At 54.2% G+C, this 18,196-nt stretch overlaps 1 protein-coding gene across 2 annotated transcripts; it reads left to right on the top strand.

The window, feature by feature from the left end:
* On the top strand, window positions 1-17,933 carry TRIM25 (tripartite motif containing 25). 2 transcript variants are annotated; one of them, XM_032320101.1, is made up of 10 exons: window positions 1-707; window positions 3,714-3,809; window positions 6,394-6,627; window positions 9,374-9,545; window positions 11,104-11,169; window positions 13,262-13,288; window positions 13,617-13,709; window positions 13,829-13,927; window positions 16,947-17,472; window positions 17,791-17,933. In XM_032320101.1, the coding sequence occupies exons 1-10, from the start codon at window positions 99-101 to the stop codon at window positions 17,834-17,836; spliced, it is 1,968 nt and encodes a 655-aa protein (XP_032175992.1). In that variant the 5' UTR covers window positions 1-98; the 3' UTR covers window positions 17,837-17,933. The 2 variants fall into 2 exon arrangements, with proteins under 2 accessions (XP_032175992.1, XP_032175991.1); XM_032320100.1 differs by having other exon boundaries at window positions 9-707; window positions 16,947-17,933.
* Window positions 17,934-18,196: the final 263 nt, after the last annotated feature.

An 18,196-nucleotide genomic window follows, 5' to 3' on the forward strand; every position in this document is an offset into this window, starting at 1 on the left:
CCCGCCGCTCAGTTTCGTTTCCCCGCGGGCCTCCGGCGGTCGTGTCTGGCAGTCGCGGCCACAGTTCCAGCGCGTCCCGTCCAGTCCCCAGGAGCGCCATGGCGGAACTGGTCCCCCTGGCCGAGGAGCTGTCGTGCTCCATCTGCCTGGAGCCTTTCAAGGAGCCGGTCACCACGCCCTGCGGCCACAACTTCTGCGGCTTGTGCCTGGACGAGACGTGGGCCGTCCAGGGCTCGCCGTATCTGTGCCCGCAGTGCCGCGCCAGCTACCACGCGCGGCCGCAGCTGCGCAAGAACACAGTGCTGTGCGCGGTGGTGGAGCAGTTCCTGCAGGCGGAGGAGGCCCGGGCGACGCCCCCGCCCCCGCCCCCCGACAACTGGAAGCTGCCCACCCGCGCCGCCGCGCCCAGCCCGGCGGGCCCGGTGGCCTGCGACCACTGCCTGAAGGAGGCCGCCGTCAAGACATGCCTGGTGTGCATGGCCTCCTTCTGCCGGGAGCACCTGCAGCCGCACCTGGACAGCCCCGCCTTCCGGGACCACCAGCTTCAGCCCCCAGTCCAGGACCTGATGCGCCGCAAGTGCCCCCGGCACAACCGGCTGCGGGAATTATTCTGCCCCCAGCACGACGAGTGCATCTGCCACATCTGCCTAGTGGAGCACAAGGCCTGCTCTCCTGTGCCCCTGAGCCAGGCCAGCGCTGACTTGGAGGTAGAGGGTGGCGGGCGAGGGCACAGGGCGGCAGCCTGGGTCTGCGGGGCGGAGCATAGGGAGCCACTGTGGGCATCGTGGTCCACTGCGGCTCACCGGGGGCAGGAGGATGGGTCTTGCCGGGCCCGAGAACCGGGGCAGGGGCGTCCCTGATGTCAGAGTGCAAAGGAGCAAGGAGATCATAGAGCCCTCCTCCGTCATCCGCGGCCCACCGTCTTTCCCCTCCTCCCTGTCTTACAGAGGGGACCACTAAGGACAGCGGAGGTTGCTTGCGTTAAGTCTGTAGAGGTTTTCCCACGTCGGATATGAGCCCTGGAGGCTCCCTCGGTTCCTTCGTGGAATCTTGGCAGCATCCCAGAGGTGGATGTTATTCGGTCCATTGTACAGCTGAGGAAATGGAGATCCAGAGTAGTTAATTTAGGGTGAGGTACCCCATTAAGTGGCCAAGCAGGTACCAGGAGCCTGGCTGGTTGGACTCTACAGTTTGCTGCTTGTCCCCATGACCAGCCTGATACCCGAGTTCATGGAGCATGGGATATTCCTGGAGGCTTGAGGTCACATGAACAAAAAGTTGGGGTGAGCCAAGAGTTCCAGTCACCGGGAGGGTCATTATGAGCAGAAGGGTGGGCCAGGTGCCAGATAGCTCTGGGTGCTACCCAAAGGCAGAGCCAGACTCTTGCAGGGCAGTGCTCTCCATCCCTGTGGTGCAACTTCCGGCACAGCTTTGGCCCCTGGGCCGGAGTCTTCATCAGTAAAGTGAGGAGATGGGACCAGGTGGCTCCCTAAGGAGACTTCCAGGTCTGTGATGATTTTAGTGGTTTGGGGGCGATCTTCACTTCCCTCGTACTTGTTTGTCACACACGCTTGGCTTTGTAATCCTTGTAATAGGCCTGACCTTGCCACTTCCCTGCTCCTCACCACTGTCCTGGCTTGCCAAGTCCTTCGATCAGCCTCCCCCTCTAGCCCTGCTGCTGCTCCCTACTGGGGCAGAGCCAGCCCTATCTGGGCAGTTGCCCCAGCCCTGAGCAGCTGGCTTGTCTTGGCCAGTGGTGCAGGGTGGACTCGGGACTTTGGAGCCTCCCACATCCTCATGGAGAACTCAGGTCCTCAGTCTGTGAATAGATCCTCCACTTCAGAAAGTTCTCTACCCTTGGTGAGGGGACTGTTGTCTCTCTCGAAGTCCTTGGGCCACGTTCCTTTGTCTGGAGTCATATAGGCCCCTCTCTCTGCCATCAGGGGACTGTCATATATGCATCTCATTTATGGTGGATAGAATTTTACCAAACATAGAGTTTTGGGGTGCACTGCTGAGAGCAGCTGTTGGAGGTGGAACAGTCAGCACTCCCTGGGTTTTCTGAGTTCTCTTCCAGCTCTGAGACCTGTGAGTCCAGATCTGCCTTGGCCTGGCCTTCTGCCTATGGCCCAGTTTATCTTGGCCACTGTTGGAGGCCAGGTCAAAGGGCATTGTCACAGAGGTTGAATCTGAAACACCATCAGTAACTTGGACTTTCAGGGTCAAGTTAGTGTGACCTTGATCCCTGCTTCCAGCCCTTAATCTCTGCTTCCAGCCCTTATAGTCGACTGTCACTGGGTTGTTCAAATCCAGATTCAAGGTCAGGTTTAGATCTGAGTATCTCTAGTGGAGTGGGAGAGGCAGGAAAGTGAAGGGGGCAGGCTGGAGGGTGTGGAGCCGGCTCGTTAGGGGAAGTGTTTTTTCCTGGACATTTCCTGTGTCCTCAGTGCTTTAATTGTAGAATAACACTGGGACCTTGTAACACCCGTTAACAGTGAGGTGAGTCCATTCTTCGAAAGGATGGGTAACTTGCACCTTACAGTGTTGTTCTTAGCTTTCAATAAGTTAACACCTGTAAAGCACTAGCACGGGGCCCGGCTCGCAGTGCGTATATAAGAAACACCAGCTGCTCTTCTTCTGGGGCTGGGTTTTTTTCCCCTCCCCGTTTCTGTGCCCCAGCATGTCACCTGAGCAGGGAGGGGGGTCGCTCCCGATCCGGATTCTGAAAATTTATAGAAATACTAAGAGGCTCTGGATGATACTGTCTCCCTTCATGCGTAGTTGGCCTCGGTTCCTGGAGGTGACTAGGGACTTAACAATTCTGAGTCACCTTAGTTCCGTTTCAGCGATTTTGCTGATGGGGGGCTGGGCTACCGCTTGTTCATCCTTATTGCTAGTGTGTAGCCTGTGGAGGTCCCTTGGAGCCAAACAAATGAGCCTTGGGCCCTGACTCTTGTCCCGCTGCTTCCCTGAGGCTGACAGTGACTCTTCCAGCTGTCTTCTGGAATTGGCAGATGGTTCTGGGGGAGCAACCCCAGAAGCCAGGCTTAACTCTCTGGATGGCCTTCTCCCAGCTCTGGGCTCCGTCATCCTTCCCTGCTTAATTAGCTCTCCGATTGTCGGTAAGCAGATTGTTCTTCCCTGCAGTTTTGGCTTTTCTTGTTGTTTGCAGTGGGAGAGTTGGCTCCAAAGACCTCATCTGCCATCCTTGAAGCAACCGTTCCAGCTTGTTCTTGGCTCTGTGTGAGCTCAGCCCCCTTGCTGGCCTCCTTGCCTCTGTTTCATTGTCTGAAAAATGGGTGTTAATGAAGAAGCTCCTGATAATAGAAGCGGATGTTTGGTTTGTCCTTACTAAAGTCCCTGCACTGTGCTGAGTTCATACTTTGTTTCAGTTAATTCTGCTACTGGCCCTGGGAGGTGGAAACATTTGTATCTCTTTCTTGGCCGAGGGCCCAGGTGAGAGATGTTGGGACAGCTCGCAACAGGGCCTGGCACTCTAGTCCGTCTGTCTCCAAAGCTTGTGCTCATAACTTCTTTCTAGTACTGTTGCTCTAGAAGTTTGAAGGGAGCCCATAAATATGAGAATGCTTCCAAAAGCTATAGGCAGGCAAGTCTCAGGGTGGCAGAAGCACTTGTGGGATAGATGCCAGGGCAGTCCCTGGTGTTGGGGGCTGGGCTCCAGTGATCTCTCATGCTGGTTGTTTTTGCTGCAGACCAAGCTGAAGCATAAGCTGACCGTCATCTACAGTCAGATCAATGGGGCCTCGAGAGCTCTGGAGGACGTGAGAGCCCGGCAGCACGATGTGCGGGTGAGTGACGGGGCTCTGCGGCTGACCTCCGCCCTGGGCTTGGGTTGGTTTCCCTCACGGAATCAGGAAGAGACCTCCACGTGTCAAGACATCCAGAAAGCTGTGTCCCCAGGAAAGATTCTTTGTCGACCTAAACTGAGTGCATGAGCTCTGACCTTGTGTGGGGAGGACGGGGGCAGTCATTAAAAATTAGGGCCATAGGGGCACGTGGGTGGCTCAGTGGGTTAAGCCTCTGCGTTCACCTCAGTTCATGATCTCAGGGTCCTGGGATTGAGCCCCACATTGGGCTCTCTGCTCAGCAGGGAGCCTGCTTCCTCCTCTCTCTCTGCCTGCCTCTCTGCCTGCTTGTGATCTCTGTCTGTCAAATAAATAAGTAAAATAGTTAAAAAAAAAAAAAAAAGACATAGAGGGAAATGAAAAAAAAAAAAAATTAGGACCATGAAGTAGTCATAGAGGGGCGCCTGACTGGCTCAGTTGGTAGAGCATGTGACTCTTGATCTTGAGGTTGTGAGTTTGAGCCCCACATTGGGGAGCTTACTTAAAGAAAAAAAAAAAAATCGTGAGAAAAAAGTACTGATCTAAAAAGTGGTTATGATTTAAATGTGAAAAAAAACGGGAAACAAAAGTGTATACCCACTAGAGTTCTATTTATAAAAAGCAAGTGTGTTGGTTTTTTAGAGCTAACCTAACCAGTTACCCCAGCTCGGCTTACAGCGACAGAAATGTGTTCGCTCACAGTCCTGGAGGCCAGAAGTTCAGAATCAGTCAGGGCCACACTTCCTGGTTCAAGGGACGAATCCTTCCTTGGCTCTTCCAGCTTCTGGAGGCTCAGGCGTTCCTGGGCTTGTGGCTGGTGTCACTCCAGCCCCGGCCTCTGTCTTCATATGGCCTCCTCTTTCCTCTGTGTCTTCTGTCACTAACAAGGACCTTTGTCACTGGATTTGGGGCCCACCCGGGTGGCCCAGGATACTCTCATCTCAAGATTCCTACCTTATTACACCTGCAAAGACTTTTGCCAAGTAACCTCACCTTCTCAGGTTCGGAAATCTGCACATATCTTTGTGGGAAGGGTCATGATTCAACCTGTTACAGGAAGTGTAGGAAAAAAGACTGAAAGGCAGTATAGTAACAGAAGAGTAGCAGAAGCATTGGATGAATAGAATGAGAGATTTTGGGGGGGGTCTAGTTTTTATAAGTTTTGTAAGATTTTCAATATTATATATTAAAAGAATACATATGTGTTTTATATGTATAAGTAAAAATATATATAAAATATATAATAAAATGATGTCATATATAATATAATATCTATATGTGTTTTAAGTTTATTTATTTATTATTTTGTTTTACATTTATTTAAGTAATCTCTGTGCCCACTGTGGGCCTTGAACTCATGACCCCAAGATCAAGAGTCGCGTGTTCTTCTGACTGAGCCAGTTAGGCGCCCCTGAAGGAATATATTGAAAGAAGTTTTGAGTTTTAAATATCCCGCTTTAGAGCCGTAGCGTCTGGTTTTATGGTGGCAGCCTGTGGTATAATTAGATGAGTTCTCAGTTAGAATACCAGCTGTGTTACAAAATAGCCTGTGATACTTGCCCGCTGTGGGCAGATCTCTGAGCCTCAGTTTTTCCAGCTGCACAGTGGGGTCACAGCTTTTTTCCGACGGTGGCCTTGTGGCTTAGGTGAAGGTATGTATGGGAAAGCATGTGTACTGTTTGGAGGGGGCGGACTAAACTGTTGAAAGAGATTACCCCCCCACCACCACCACCAAATTCAGAGTCTTAAATAAAATAGAAGTTTCTTTCGCACCGTTGGCAGCTCAGTGCCAGATGGGAGCCACCCGGACTAGCGGCGGTGTTTCCGTTCCACATGATTGTGCAGGATTCAGAGTCTTTTCTTACTACCCGGTACTGCAGGGGGTTTCTCACCTCTGGTTGGAGCTGGGTCACCATGACGTCTTTGTTTGAGCCTGCAGAAAAGGGGACAGGGGAGAAAAGTGTTGTGCTCGTGCTGCACTGGGAGCAGCTTAGTCCCGTGGCCGCATCTAGCTGCAGGGGTGGCTGGGGATGTCATCTGTGGCGGGATAGCCATGTACCCAGGGGTGTTCTCTTCCTAAGAGAAAGCCATTCTCTTTGTTCCTAAGCTCTACATAAAAAGCGTCACGCCCGAGTTGTCTTCTGCACGTTGTTTTTTCCCTTGTGGAAATTTGTCCGTGCTTTGCCCTAGTTAGATTAGTTTTCATTACTATTTAATATCCTAGTCTATGAATAACTTGAAGATTTGTATCTTACTGATAGATATTTGGTTGTTCCCAGGGTTCTGCCAATGCAAGCAGTTCTGCTAGGAGCGTTCTTGGGTCTGTCTCTGGGGCAGGGGTCTGAGTGTTTTTCTAGAGGCTATTGCCTGGGTTGGGGAGGAGCACCTTCAGATTCATTAGACTTTGCCAAAGTCCCGTGCAAAGCAGTTGTGCCCATCTGGTCTCCCACGAAGCACAGGAAAGAGTTCCTGGTGCTCCATATCTCACCAATACTTGGTACCGCGGGCTTAACTTCCTGGGCTGTCCGCTGTGTCTTGGCCCTATTAGGAGGCTACAAATCGGAGGATGGAGCAGCTGAGACAGGAGTACATGGAAATCAAGGCGCTCATCGACGCTGCAGAGGCCACCTCCACTCGGAAGATAAAGGAGGAGGAGAAGAGGGTCAATACCAAGTTCGACAACATCTACCAGATCCTTCTCAAGAAGAGGAGTGAGATCCAGAATCTGAAGGAGGCGGTTGAACTTGCCCTGACCAAGGGGGACGAGTTCGAGTTTCTGGAGGTAGGTCTCAGTGAAGACAGTTGAACGCGCTTCCTGCGTGCCATGACCCTGGTGACGGCAGGTGCTGTAGGGCATCCGGGAGACAGGGCTGGATGGGGTCCCTGGGAGCTGTCCTGAGACTCACGCAGTGTCCATTTGCTCTGTGACAGCTTACTGCAAACTTCATGATTCGGAAGAGCATTTTATTTGTTACCTCACCCCTTCCGAGACTTAGGGTTGGTGCTTGGCTTAAGGGCTTGCCGTCTGAGGGTTAGCTGGGCTGCATTCCTTTTGGAGCTACGGGTTGTCTTCCAAGCTCATGCAGTTGGCCGAATTCGGTTCCCGTGGTGCAGGCCCCAGGGCCTGCTCTCCCGCTGGCTGTCGGCGGAGATCTGCTCTGGGTTCCTTGGCACGGTGGCCCTCTCTCCGCTTGCCAGCCACTTCTTCAAAGCGGAGAAAGAAAGCCTGGTCCCTTTTTCTTTCTTTCTTTCTTTTTTTTTTTTTTTTTGCTGTGTAGATTACTTAGATTAATGGTCTTTTCTTTCTCCTTTTTATTTATTTATCTATTTTTAGATTTTATTTATTTATTTGACAGACAGAGATCACAAGTAGGCAGAGAGGCAGGCAGACAGAGAGAGAGGAAAGCGGGTTTCCTGCTGAGCAGAGAGCCCAATGTGGGGCTCGATCCCAGAACCCTGGGATCATGACCTGAGCCGAAGGCAGAGGCTTTAACCCGCTCAGCCACCCAGGCGCCCCTCTTTCTCCTTTTTTAAAATAAATTTCAATTAAGTAGGCTGCACACCAAATGTGAGGCTTGAACTCACGACCCCAAGATCAAGAGTCACATGCTCCACCAACTGAGCCATCCAGGCCCCCCCCCCCCTTTTTAACATTTTAATTCCAGTATCTAGTTAACATGCAGTGTTACATTGGTTTCAGGTGTACACCAGATTCAGATTCCACAATTCTGTATACTCGGTGTTCATCATGATAAGTGTACTTTTAATGCCCATCACCTTGTTCCCCGATCCCGCCATGCCCCTCTGGTAACTACCAGACTGTTCTCTGGAGTTAAGAGTCTGTTTCTTGGCTTTGTCTCTCTCGCTCACTCTCTTTCCCCTTTGCTCATTGTTTTGTTTGTTAAATTGCCATGAGTGAGTGAAATTGGGTAGTATTTGCCTTTCTCTGACTTAATGTTGCTTAGCATGCTAGTCTCCAGATCCGTCCATGCTGTTGCAAATGGTAAGATTTCATTCCCTCTTACAAGCCTGGTCCCTTTCAATGGCTCCCCCCCTGGTAAATCAGGCCCACCAGGATACTCGCCTTTCTGACGGACTCAAAACCAGCAGACTTCGGATCTTCATGACATCTGTAGCATTCCTGCAGTTTTTCCGCATACAGGAACTGAGTCACGGGAGTGCTAGCCTAACGTATTCACAGTCCTGCCCATACTCGGGAGGAGGAGATCATACAGGGCACTCACCCCTGGACCAGGCGGGCATCTTGGGGGCCATCTTAGAGTGTTGCCGACTGCAAATGCCCCCGTCCCCTTCCCTCCTTTCCTCCTCCCGGTGGACCCTGGAAGTGTCTTTCTAAAGGACCTGGGTGACCTGTCCTTGTCAGCAGCCTCCTCTCTTGCCAGTCTCTGCCCCGCCCATGCTGTAAGCACAACAGGGCACCCGGCATTCCCCAGACACCCTGGGCATTGGATGGGAATGCCGTGCCCGACCCTCTCTGCCTCGTAAATCCTGTCCTTTCTCCAGGGCCACTCCAGCTTCCCCCCATCGTCCTTGGATCCTGTTGCTCTGCCGTCACTGGTGACCGAGCAGGTCGCACGGCTGTAGCCCTCAGTGGCCCGGTTTTCGATCTTCTGGTTGTGTGTGTTCGGATTGCCGCTTCTTTGGGAAGCCCCACCCCTTACTACTGCCCCCTTCTCCTGGCACACAGCGGGTGTTCCCCGAGCCCCATCGATGGGGCGACGACATCTCAGAGGACCGGAGTCCTTATTTTGGTCTTGGCGAGAGTACAGGAGTGGCTGGGAACCTTCTCTTCTCCCCGCATGGACTTCTTTCCATGCCTGGATTGGGCACCACTGACTTTCATCTCAGTGTTCCTTCCTCTTTGTTGGCCTGGCTGCCTAGAGCTTTCTGAGAAGCATTCTGAGTCCCTACCTTGGGCCTCTTGATGCTGTATGACCCGATTTTATCTCAAAGTTTGGCACCCTCTGGCAGCTCCTTCCTTTTCACTGGATGTGCCCTGGCTGAACCCTTTGCCCCTTGAGGTGTCCCCATCCAGTTTTAGAACGTGTGTTCAGAGCTGGTCCTGGAGGGCTGCAGACTGGCCTGAGGCTCCTGTGCTTGGCCGGCCATGGCGGGAGGAGCGGAAGAGCATTATCCGCCGGAGGGGTCAGAGATTTGTGTGTCCCAACTTTGTCCTTGCCACTAACTGGCAGAGTTACTGGCAAAATGCTTGTTGTTTCCTTTTTTTTTTCTTTTTCTTTTTCTTTCTTCCTTTCTCTCTCTTTCTTTCTTCCTTTCACACGTGTTATTTCTTGACTTCAGTTTCTCTGTTGCTAGGTGAGTGGCCGCTGAGGGCCCTTCCAGGTCCAGAGAGCTGGGACTGAAAGTGGCCCGTTAGCCCCCAGCAATCTCTGGCCTGTCACTTGAGCACACGTGGGCAGAGGAAAGTCCTCCTGGGGTTTGTGAGGCCTGAGCCTGGGCCCTGGCTTCCCTGGAGCTGCCCGAACTAACGCCCTGGCCTGTTTCAGAAAGGGCTAAAGCTGCAAGGAGTGTCCACAAAGCCGGTCTACGTCCCCAAGGTGGAGCTAAATCAGGAGCTGATAAGGGGCGTCTGTCAGGGCACCTCAGACCTCAAAGACGAGCTGAAGCGGTATATCAGGCAGTCCCAGGACAAGAAGCCCGAGGAACCCACCAGCTCAGGTAACCATTAGCAGTCCCTGTGCTTCCCTCCTGGGACCCCTGGAGATGGGGGTGTCCCCTTGGGGTTTAGGGGTGGGGGAGGGTCTCGGTCCATAGCACTGGGGCTTGAGTTGCATCTGCCCTCCATCCGGGAGGTCGCGGGGAAACATCTTGAGTTGTAGCCATCTTTCTGAAAACGTTTCTGGGCACCTAGATGTTAAACGATGGGGCTTTCTGGGCAGGCTGTTCTTGGGTGTGATGGAGAGGCTGGCTCAGGTGGCTTTCGGATGGACTCTGGGTTATCAGTGTCTTTGGTGGGGAATGGCTAGTTTTGGGGTCAGAGAAACCTGGCATTCCCCTCTGACACCCCCTTTCTTTGCCCATTGTATCCAATCTAGGACCAGATTTTACTTCTTAAATTTCTCCTGACTCAGTCCACTGGTCCGACTGCCAGCCAACACCTGCCTGCTTTCTGTTGCCCCCACCTATGTCAACTTTCTAGAAAGTCCTTCTGCATCCACTCCTGCTGCAGCCAGAGAGAGCTTTTCAGGGTGCAGATCTGATCTCCTGGGACCTTCTCCCCTCACTCTGTTCAGAGAATTTCCATTGTTTTTGGATTTCAGATCACACTGTTGTCACTATTCTCCAGGCCCCTCCCTAGTCAGGCCCTGTCCATTCACCAGCCTTGAAGCGCCCCCTCCTCCCACACATCTCTGTGCATGCCCTTCCTTGCATATGCCAAGCTTCCTGCCACAGGGCCTTTGTATGTGCCCTTCCCACTGTCCAGAAGGCTCAGACTCCACCATCCTCACAAGTTCACTCCTCTCACCCTTCAGAGATCAGCTGAAATACTGTATTTCTCAGTCAGCCTCCCCTGTCACTACCACTCCCACTCCTCAGACTAGGTCCCAGGATCCTTATGATCCCTTTGCACAGGAGCCTTTGCACATCTGTCATTTTGTTCCTCCCCCGCTAGATTACAGTCTCTGTGAGGGCAGGGGCTTGGTCTGTTTGTCATCCAGCTCTCTCTCCCCAGTGCCTAGCACAGAGCCTGGCACATAGCGAATCTTCCAGTGTAATCCCAGGGGTGGGGCTTGGAGAGCCGAGTGTCCTTGCGGAAGGGCCTCTGAAACCGGCATGGCGTGCTGTGTGCAGAGGGGATGGCTGTTGACGAGCTGGCCATGCATATATTTGTTTTCCTGCTCCATCAGTAATTGCTGGTCTGGGGCAGGGTGATGGAAAAACCAGGGGGTGAGGAATGAGGCCTCTTGGCCTCTTTGCCGCAAGCAAAGGGCTTGTCCCCACTGACACCAGAAGATCCAGAACCTCAAGAGAGGCTCCAGAGGTCATGGAGCAGGGCGCTGACAGAGAAAACATTGACCCCAGCTACATTTTCAGCCAGAGAAAAGAGGGACACACCAAACCCTTTTCGTGCTCTTGTTTCTAGCTCTTGTAAAGGATTGGGTAGGGAAGGTCAGTGAGATCACCTTTGTAAACCCTCTCTCCACCTGCCCCTGGCAAAGCTGGCCCCAAAGCTAGGGTTGCTTTGGAAGAACTAACCCCTTCTTCTTTGGCACAGGGAACCCTGGAGAGCATGGCCCAGCACCCACGCACAAACCCACCCACTCTGCGAAAAAGGGCCCTAGTAAGTAACCCTGCTGCTGTTCTGGGGCTCCTGTCAGCCTGTCCCAAATGGCTGGGGGCGGGGGAGGGGCAAGTGCCTCTGCAGAGGAGTCTGGCTAGAGGGGCTGTTGCGGGGACTCCCCTGGGGTGTTCAGCAGGACCAGCTATGCAGCAGCCTGGGCCAGCAAGGTTACCAGCACCTGCTCCTCTTGAGAAATAGTTGCTGACACCCAAGTTTTGGCCCTTGGGCAGAGCGCCCCCTGGAGGAGCTTGACGCAGGTCCCGAGGAGCAGTGGCTCCCCCCTCACCCGGAAAGGAGTTCCGGGGGAATTCAGAGCGGTTCCCTCTGGAGTCATCCTGTGCTGCTGCTCTCAGAGCATCCCGACCTGTGCCTGTCGTCACTATCCTGAAAAGTCAGCGTTCCCTGAGGAGTGCTGCCCCTGGGAGCCGCGGGAACTCTGGGTCTGTGCTGCCGCTGCTTGGTTTTAGAGTTTAGGCTGCCTTTGGCAGACAGATGTGTGGTATTGGTCTCCGAACGGAGTACAGAGCCAGGGACAGAGATGCCTGGTGTGGATGGAGCAGGTGGCCCCCAGCTCAGCGAGCAGATGTGGAAGGGCACCTGGTGTGACCAGTGAAAGGAAGAGTCAGTGAACAGGCTCTGGGCACCCATGTCCACAGATCGCCCGCCGCCCTTCTCCCCCAGAGCTGCCCCAGATCACAAACGCTGCTCTTAACAGGAGTGAGCTGGGGATGCTGGCTGAGACGGGACAACAGGCAGGGGAGGAGTGGATGGATGTCACAGCGTAGATGAGACTCAGGACAGCCGTGAGGGCCAGGGAGGGGCCCATCCTGCGGGAGTGGGCGTGGCAGGAGGCGATGGGGCCAGAGTGAAGACAGCATCTGGACAGAGGACTTGGAAGTGGGAGGAAGGGAGAGCGGTGCACGGGTGTGTGTGTGTGTGTGTGTGTGTGTGTCCTGTGGGGCTGCGTGGGGGCAGGCGGGGAAGTAGAGGATGATAGGAGAGAGCAGGGTTTGTCTGCGGGCAGGGGGAGATCCACAGCACCCCTTTTCACTCCAGCGGTGGGGATGGTGGTGGAGGGAACCTGGAATCTAGCTCACGTAGACTTGAGTATGTTTCAGACCCACCAGGGGTGTATAAAACACGGGTCGCTGGGCCTCAGCCCCGGACTGTCAGAGTCAGCAGGGTCCTGGGTGGGACTCAAGAGTGTACGTTCAGTTTTTGTTTTTGTTGTTGTTGTTGTTGTTTTATTTGACAGAGATCCCAAGTAGGCAGAGAGGCAGGCAGAGATAGAGAGGAAGGGAAGCAGGCTCCTTGCCGAGCAGAGAGCCCGATGCGGGGCTCGATCCCAGGACCCTGGGATCATGACCTGAGCTGAAAGGAGAGGCTTTAACTCACTGAGCCACCCAGGCGCCCCTACATTCAGTTTTCATAGGTGCACGTTCCGGAGAATTTTTCAGAGACTGTTGTGATAATTTAGCAAGCACATTTTTTTGCTGATTCCCTTTTTTTGGGGGGGGGGGGTTGGAGTATTTTTTTCTTTTATGGAGATATAATTTATCTACAGTACAAATGTGCAGATCTTAAATGTGCACTTTGATAATTTTGACAGGTGTGTATGTGTGAGTTACTGTTACCCAAATCAAGTTAAAGAATTAATTACCCCAGAAAATTCCTTCATGCTCTTCCTTGTGAGTCCCAGGCCCCCAAACCACTGACGCAGGTTCTGTCACCATAGATTCATTGGCTTGTTTCCAGGGAAAACATCCTAGCTCTATTTGTATGGGTCACATTCATGCAAATGATTGTTATAATGGCAGTTTTTAAAAAAGATTTTACTTATTTGTTTGAGAGAGCATGCGCAGGAGAGCACAAGAGCATGAGGGGAGGGAGGGGCAGAGGGAGATGGAGAAGCAGGCTCCCTGCTGTCATGAGGAGCCTGACATGGGGCTCGACCCCAGGACCCCAGGGATCATGACCTGAGCTGAAGGCAGTCGCTTAACCACTGAGCCACCCCGGCGCCCCTGTTACGGTGTTCTGAAAGTGTCCCTGTGCTGTGCTTCACAATATCAATTTGGAAAATTTTCTTTTTCAGAAGAAGAAAAGAAACCCAAGAAACCTCGTAAGTTATGCGTTTGTGCGTCTTATTGTTTCTTGGGATTGCCCGAGTGTGGAACCGACGGCTGGCCGCAAAGGCTGACCTCTCCGGTTGGGGTTCTGTGATTACGCTCTGGGGTGGCCGGTGGGCCTGAGGTTGGGGGTGAGCACGAGTGCACGTGAGCAAGACGAGCGATGCTTGCAGCCCTGTCTGGACTCGGCTGTGTCACTCCGGCTGTCCAGGTGTGTGCGTGGAAGTAGTTCTTGAAGATCAGTGTGGAAGGGAAGACAGGCCATTGGGCCACCGTAGCATGTGTCCAATTCATGTTTCTCCTCCTCTGGTTCGTCCCCAGCCCCCGCCTCAGCCTTCAAGATGCCCACCTTAGGAGCCTCGGCCACCAAGATGCCTACCTTCGGAGCCCAGGGAGAGTCCGTGGATCTGGAGGGTGAGTCCTAATTCCTAAGTCCTGGGCCAACCTGGAGGGTGAGTTCTTTGGACTGGGGGCAATGTGGGGTGTCCACTCTGAGTTTGTTCTGAAAAACGGCTCTCCGTGTCCTCATCCAGGTATAGGCAAAGCCCCCACTGCACAGCCCAACGCGGCAGCCATCAAGGCCAAGGTGCTGGAGACCTTCTTAGCCAAGTCCAGGCCCGAGCTCCTGGAGTGTGAGTAGCGTCGGCTCTGAGGAGCAGTCCTGTTGGCTGTCAGGCTCTTCTCTGCAATTTTACTCTCTAGTCTCTACCCTCGCCTCTGTCTGGACATCCAACTTGGTTCCCCCTTCCCCTTGTTAGCCACTGGCCTGTCCTCCACTATGCCACAGCCTTGCTCGCTCCCTTTTCAGCACGCGCTCCCCCCGCCCCCCCCCCGCCCCACCACCACCAGCTCAGCTCCCCCCTTTCTCTGGGCCCACATCCGCTGCCTAGCACATGCCTCGGGCATCGCTGGGGGCCCACTGCCAGCACCCCCACTCCAGATTTCTCCTCAGCTCCCCTGCCATTCCAGAGGCTTCCAGCTTGCCATAATGGGTCCTCTCCCTGCCCCACCTACCTTCCTCTGCTTCACAGAGAAGAGGGGCCCCTCGGCCTCTTGTTGCTGCCATCTCTCCTGCATCTCCGCTTGCCGCCTCCCCCCCGGCCCCCGCAACAGCGTGTTTAAATTCCCCTCCTTGCAAAAGCAAAAGCAAAACAAACAGGAATACGAAAGCCGCCAATGCAGACAGCCTCCCTTTCACCTGAATACTGGGGAAAACTACAGATTCCTGGGCCCCCGGCCAGGGCTGCAAGGTCAGGCTGCTGGGGACCAGCCCAGAAAGCTGGGGGGTAATCTCCTTTCCTCCATGATCCTTCTGAGGGAAGTTGGAAGAATACAGCCACATGGCTGTGGCTGCGTGTCAGAACCCCCTGGGGCCTTGACCCCGTCCCGCTGCTGCCCGAGCTTTCCCGGGGCTGCGGGGGGACAAGAAAGAGCCGCGAGTCTGGCCTCTGTCCCTGCCCTGCAGCAGGCCAGCTCTGGCCGAGGGTAGCGGCAGCCTCCATGCAGCTAAACGTCAAGGCCGCCTTTCAGCCTTCAGTGTGCTGGACTTCTCAGCCACATCAGTCCTTCTCTAAGGGAACAGTCCCTGGGCTCCCCTGGGCGCCACCTGCACCTCTGTTCCTTCTTAAGCACCTTTGCGAACCTGTCCTTCCTTGACTGCCTGGAAGCGGTTGGCAGTCCTTCAGCGCCAGCTCTAGGCTCCTCCTGTTTCCCATCTGCACCCACTTGGATGCAGTACCCGAGACCTCCCGCTGCAGATGGCGCCCTGGCCTCCCTTTCTCCACAGGTGCAGCGGGTTGAGCTGTCTTGGGGCGGTGGGGGGAGGGGGAAACTTCCTCAGGGCCCGCCTCTCCAGAGCTTCCTGCTGTTCCCACTTCCTTGCAAGACCCAGGCTTGGTGCGGCTGGGCTAACCACCGTGGGGCTGCTGGTGGCACACTGAACCACGGGTTTCTGGAGCCCTGGGCTCCTGGAGAGTAGCCATGTGAGCAGAGAAAGGGAGTTCCAGCAACGCAGGACTGTAGAGAACATTTTCCCTCCTCTGTTTATTTTGTCCCCCTGGGGTGTGGTGTTGGGGGTGGCTTAGGCCTCCTGGAAAAACATCCTGCCCAGAGCCATCCAGCAAGGGAATGGCAGGCCGTGCTGAAACCCCCGGGTCTTGGTTTCCAGGTTACCAAGCTAGGGATTTCCCCTCCCCCAGGCTGCCTGGGGAATCTGTCTCCCACGGTTGGGGGTGCTCCTGGGAGGGGAAGGGCAGAGATGGGTGTGTCCCACGAAGGAGGTTGAGCGTAGGGACAACACACAGCTGAGCTCAGTCTTCGGGTCTCCTGGAACCGTTGGAAGTGTGGTGGGAAGGCTGGGGAGGCCATGCGAGTGTCCCAACCAGGAATATTCAGGTAATTTCTGTGTTGGGCTCCCTGTTGTCCACCAAGTAAAGTCTAGACCCTTTAGCTCTCTGCCCTGTGTCCCCAACATGTCTCCCTTCTTCTGCTAGGGCCTCTCTCCCAGCTCCCTAGCCTTCCCTGGTCCCAGCACGTGCTCACCCTCCGTGTGACTCCAAGCTTTGCTCTCGCTATCCCCTCTGCCCAGAATGACCTCACCCCATGCTGCTTGCTTCTGTTTAATATTTCTCAGCTTCCTGTTGCTTGGCGCCAATTCCAGCCTACCTGCGAGATGTTCCCCTGTGCGCTCCCCACCCTCCAAGTAGAGCCACTGGTCCCTAGAGCGTGCACCCACCCATTGAGCAGAGTGCCGCCTCACAGTGTTATCACTGATGGGCTGGCCTTGCCCTGAGGTCAGATACCATGTCTAGTCAGTGTCATGCGTCTTGCCCAGAATCAGGTGCTTGGTCAATGGCTTTGGGTGGATGAATGGTCACTCATCTGGGTGACTGATAGATGGACAGTTGGCTGGATTGATGGATAGACAGATGGACACATGTCTGGCTGGCTGGACAGAATGGATGGATGGATGGGTGGATGGATGGATGATGGGCAGATGGATACATATATGGATGGATATATGGGTGGATGGGTGGGTAGGTGGATGGATGGAAGGAAGGAAGAAATGAAGGAAGGAAGGAAGGGTGGATGAAAGGGTAGGTGAATGGATGGGTGGGTGGATAGATGGGCGGATGGATGGATGAAAGGAAGGAAGGGTGGATGGCTGGATGGGTGGGCAGGTGGGTGGATGGATGGATGGATGGACTGATGGATGGATGGATGGATGGACTGATGGATGGGATGGATGGATGGATGGATGGACTGATGGACGGGATGGATGGATGGATGGATGGACTGATGGACGGGATGGATGGACTGATGGATGGATGGATGGACTGATGGATGGGATGGATGGATGGAGGGATGGACTGATGGACGGGATGGATGGATGGATGGATGGGTGGTTGGGCAGGTGGATGGAGATGGTTGGATGGGTGTAAGGGAGGAAGGAAGGGAAGGGAAGGAAAGAAGGAGGGAAGGGTGGATGAGTAGGTAAGTGGATGGATGGGTGGGAGGATAGATGGATGGACAGGAGGCAGGATAGATGAATGGGTAAAATAAATGAATAAGTACTACCAGTTGGGGGAAATGTTTATATGTGAGAGCCCTTTGGGCTTCTTGTAACTGATTCCTTGGGTCATGCCTTCTTAGATGCCGTTAAATTCAGCCTGGACTACAACACGGCCCACAACAAGGTGGCGCTGTCAGAGAACTACACGGTCGCCTCAGTGGCTGAATCACCCCTGAACTACCAGCCGCATCCCAAGAGGTTCATGTACTGCTCTCAGGTGCTAGGTCTGCACTGCTACAAGAAAGGGATCCACTACTGGGAGGTGGAGCTGCAGAAGAACAACTTCTGCGGGGTGGGCGTCTGCTACGGCAGCATGCCGCGCCAGGGCCCCGAGAGCCGGCTCGGCCGCAACAGCGCCTCGTGGTGCGTGGAGTGGTTCAACACCAAGATCTCTGCGTGGCACAACAACGTGGAGAAAACGCTGCCCTCCACCAAGGCCACGCGGGTCGGCGTGCTGCTCAACTGTGACCATGGCTTCGTCATCTTCTTTGCCGTCTCCGACAAGGTCCACCTGATGTATAAGTTCAAAGTGGACTTCACGGAAGCGCTGTACCCGGCCTTCTGGGTGTTCTCTGCTGGTGCCATGCTCTCCATCTGCTCCTACAAGTAGGCAGGCCACAGACGCGGGCCTCTGCGGGCCCCGGCTTGTGGCGACAGAGCCACAGGTGGACCTCTCTACGGGTCTCCTGTGATTCCCCAGGGGTTGAGAGTGTTGGGGGGTGGGGACTGGTGGGAGGTGGGGGTCGGGGGATGGGGTAAGAGGAGAGATCCGGCCAGAGCAAGGGGTGGGGGTAATGGCATCACGGGCCAGGAGGCATGGCCACGTCCTGGTGCCTGTCAGGGCAGGGTGACCTCCTCCTTGTTCTGGTAGGTCTCCAACTGCTGGCAGCTGGACGGGGCTCTGAGCGCCATTCTCTGTTGCAGGGAGTCTGCAGCCGCTGCGTGCTCTTCCCCAGGTGACGTGGCGTGAGCTCCTTTGCTGCCTGGAAAAGCCTTCGGATCTTAGTGTTTTGATTACTTCCATAGGGCTATTCAACTCAATAGATTTTTTTAAAATTCCCAAATAACTGAATTTCAATATTATTCATCCTTCCCTGCTAACGTGGGGGGATTCGGGTATTTTATGTCCTTAAGAGAAACTACCCATGGCAGATCTCCACCTAGATGATAGTTTCTGGAAGGTGTGTGTCCTCTCTCCGCACTTGAGAATAGCCCTGCTCCCCTTCCTCTCCTCCTGCCTCACACACCTCGTCGATGGTTTTCAAATGTTCAATGCGACAGGAAACTTTCCAGGCTAAGGTTTTGAACCATGATCTGGATCAGCCTCTGT

Source organism: Mustela erminea, chromosome 18 (assembly GCF_009829155.1).
Source record: "Mustela erminea isolate mMusErm1 chromosome 18, mMusErm1.Pri, whole genome shotgun sequence".
NCBI classification, from domain to species: Eukaryota; Metazoa; Chordata; class Mammalia; order Carnivora; family Mustelidae; genus Mustela; species Mustela erminea.